This window comes from Buceros rhinoceros, unplaced genomic scaffold (assembly GCF_000710305.1).
Source record: "Buceros rhinoceros silvestris isolate BGI_N320 unplaced genomic scaffold, ASM71030v1 scaffold4905, whole genome shotgun sequence".
In the NCBI taxonomy this organism is placed as follows: Eukaryota; Metazoa; Chordata; class Aves; order Bucerotiformes; family Bucerotidae; genus Buceros; species Buceros rhinoceros.
This window is the reverse complement of record NW_010411014.1, coordinates 7,992-10,672: the sequence shown is the minus strand read 5'-3', so window position 1 is coordinate 10,672 and position 2,681 is coordinate 7,992. Positions and strand designations below refer to the sequence as shown.

At 40.5% G+C, this 2,681-nt stretch overlaps 1 protein-coding gene across 1 annotated transcript in view; it reads right to left on the bottom strand.

Moving 5' to 3' along the window:
* Positions 1-2,681, bottom strand: part of PNLDC1 (poly(A)-specific ribonuclease (PARN)-like domain containing 1) — an 11,480-nt gene that overhangs the window by 1,343 nt on the left and 7,456 nt on the right. Inside the window, exons 12-15 of the mRNA XM_010135817.1 lie at positions 2,072-2,139; positions 1,141-1,194; positions 906-948; positions 265-364 (exon numbers count right to left, since the gene is read on the bottom strand). Coding sequence (XP_010134119.1) covers positions 265-364; positions 906-948; positions 1,141-1,194; positions 2,072-2,139 — 265 coding nt within the window. The remainder of the gene's footprint in view (positions 1-264; positions 365-905; positions 949-1,140; positions 1,195-2,071; positions 2,140-2,681) is intronic.

Sequence of the window (2,681 nt, the reverse complement as noted above, 5' to 3'; positions counted from 1 at the left end):
CAAGCTCTCTTACAGAGCAGAGAAAACTAGGGCAACGTGAACTGACTAATACCGTCTTACAGGATAACAATATTAAAACAGTCCACAAAGCAGAAATTCAACTTGCTTACTGTTTTGAAAGGCCATTTATATTTTTTGTTTGATGGCAACTTCTGCTAAGGTGAGGCTAGGCACTGGAGGATTTTTCTCCTCTGATGAATTCATCAACTAGCCTCTGACTACAGCACCCCACAAACTGGTCAGAGACCCGCAATTGATACGCACAATGCTGGAAACACGACCTCGGATGAAATTCACTTTGTTCAGATGCTCAGCTAACACAGTGAGATACCGAGAGAAAGAAGGATCAGCCTCCACTCCATCACTACATCAGGAAACAAAATTGAACAGTTTTTCTTCAGTGCTGCACTGCTGCACAGGGTCTCTAGAGCATGGAGCTCCTGAAGAAGCTCTTTAACTAGTGATAAAGTAGGTATTTCAGATCTTAGTATCTTCTACAGAAGTCAAAAGGGAAGGGATTTGAACAGTTGCCTCTTAGGAACTTAACTGAAGGCACTGAATCACACAGATTTAAAAAATGGAAAGCAATGGAAAATTATTTGACCTGTACTCAAGTGAACTGAACTTGAGAGAGCCTGTTCAAAGGAGTCACAGTGCCATTTTCCAACCTCTGAGCCATTATGTGGCCCCGATTTCATTTTTAAATGTCAGCTTTGACATAAAGTTACTACTTTCAGATTTATAAAATAAAAATCTAATTAGAACAGTGACATTTCCAATAACACTTTCTCTTATCCGAAAGGAAGGCCAGTCTGCAAAAAGTCAGCCAGAGCAAACTGACAACTGTTTTCCATAGGACCCATCCATGTAATGCAATTTTCAGTAAATGTTTAAATATCACTCACTCTGTGGATCTGCACAGTAGCAAATGAGCTGACTTCAGAAGAACTAGGAGGACAGATAATGAGGTGGCATTAGAACAAATGGAAAGCAAAAACTCACTAAAGTGCAGCTAGGTTACTAAGAGCAATGGACTATATATAAAGGACTATTTCTTAGCATCAAATAGAGCTACAGAGCAGGAAAGGAACTGCCAAGTACCAACACAAATTGCGAAGAATTGTTTAAGAAGCATTTTACCTGAACCACAGAGAAATGCATCATAGCCTGCCTCATGAGGAGATTTCTTCTCAGCTGTAAGTGTCCAACAAAATCAAAAAGGAGTAAACACCTTTAGGACGCTGCAGAAACTGCTCCACTGCAGAATCTTAACATTCACAAGATCCATGGTTGTGGAGTTCTGCCCCCCCGCCACCCCAGGTCTGTTTCCTTCCTGACCCTAAAATCTTTACACTCCATATAAAGTCTGTGTTTCTACCATGCATTTTAAACGATACCAACAAAAAGGCAGCAGTTATATGAATGGCTGAAAAGCTTAACAAGATGCACATTAAAAAACTTAACTTTAACTTTCATGAAGATCTAAATCAAATTGTGTTGTGTACGTTACTGATGGAATGGGAACCATTTCAAAACACAGGAGGCCCTGCACTGCAGGATGCTATGCTGCCAGGAGAAGCCAAGAAACATCTGCCTCACACATAGGATCACACCATGTACTGAACACATCCTCCTGCACACAGGGCACCACTAACATTGCACAGGAGCCACCGAGTCCCTGCTACTTTCTGGGACCTCTCTGCCATTAGGTCCCACTATTTTCCATTCTAGGACCACTGTTTCCCACCTCCCCTTGCCCCTCCAAAGGCCTACTGAATCTTCACAGCCCTAAGTCAGGCTTACTTCAGCTCATCTTAATGTAAATGCCATTTGTGCTAGTAACATGATGCAAACCTGCTGAGCATGACCCTTAGAAGCTACCAGGGACAGGCAAAATACAGGACATTTAGGGAGTCCAGGCTTTGGGTCTGGACAAAAACGTGTATCAGCAGCTCAGTGCAAATTCAGCAGACTCACTGACACTCGCTCGTGCTTTGCACATGGACATCCATAGAGTAAAACAAAATGGTTTTTTAACTACTGGACTATGAAGATTTGCTTAAGAACATACCGTATCTTGAGCAGTCACTTGCAAGATCTATCACTGGGCACGCTGCATCTTTCAAATTTAGGTTGCTGCTGAAGACAAGTTAAAATGTTTGTCTTTCCTCATTACATTAAAGACAAGTTACCGTTCGCTAGTGACCTGTGGCTTCATTTCAGAAAAAAAAAAAGCTATCAAAGACTTTCAAAGCAATTTTGATATTAATCTATGAAAAGGCTACTTAGCTGAACAGTATCTACCAGTTTTCTTCCTGAAAACTAACTCCTAAATACTTTCTCAGTCACTTGCCTCAATCCAACCTTCTAAGCAACAAATCTGCTCTAATTGCATACAAAAAAAATGTGAACAGAACTAAAAATCAGTGGAAAACTATAAGGAAAGGGGTTGACTAGATAGTTCTGTTTGAATGGGGAATTCTGGAGGACAGTTTAACCATGGAATGACTGAAATAAAGAACAAGCAAGCATAAAAACTAGTGAAAATCTGCAGTCTGAAATTTCTAGAGCAAACAAACAAACAAAAAAATCCCAGAATTTCAGTACTGTTTTTATAAGCACTAATTGTCCATTTCCATTTTGGAAGTAGGGGCTGAAGGGAAAGCGGTGGAATTTTACTT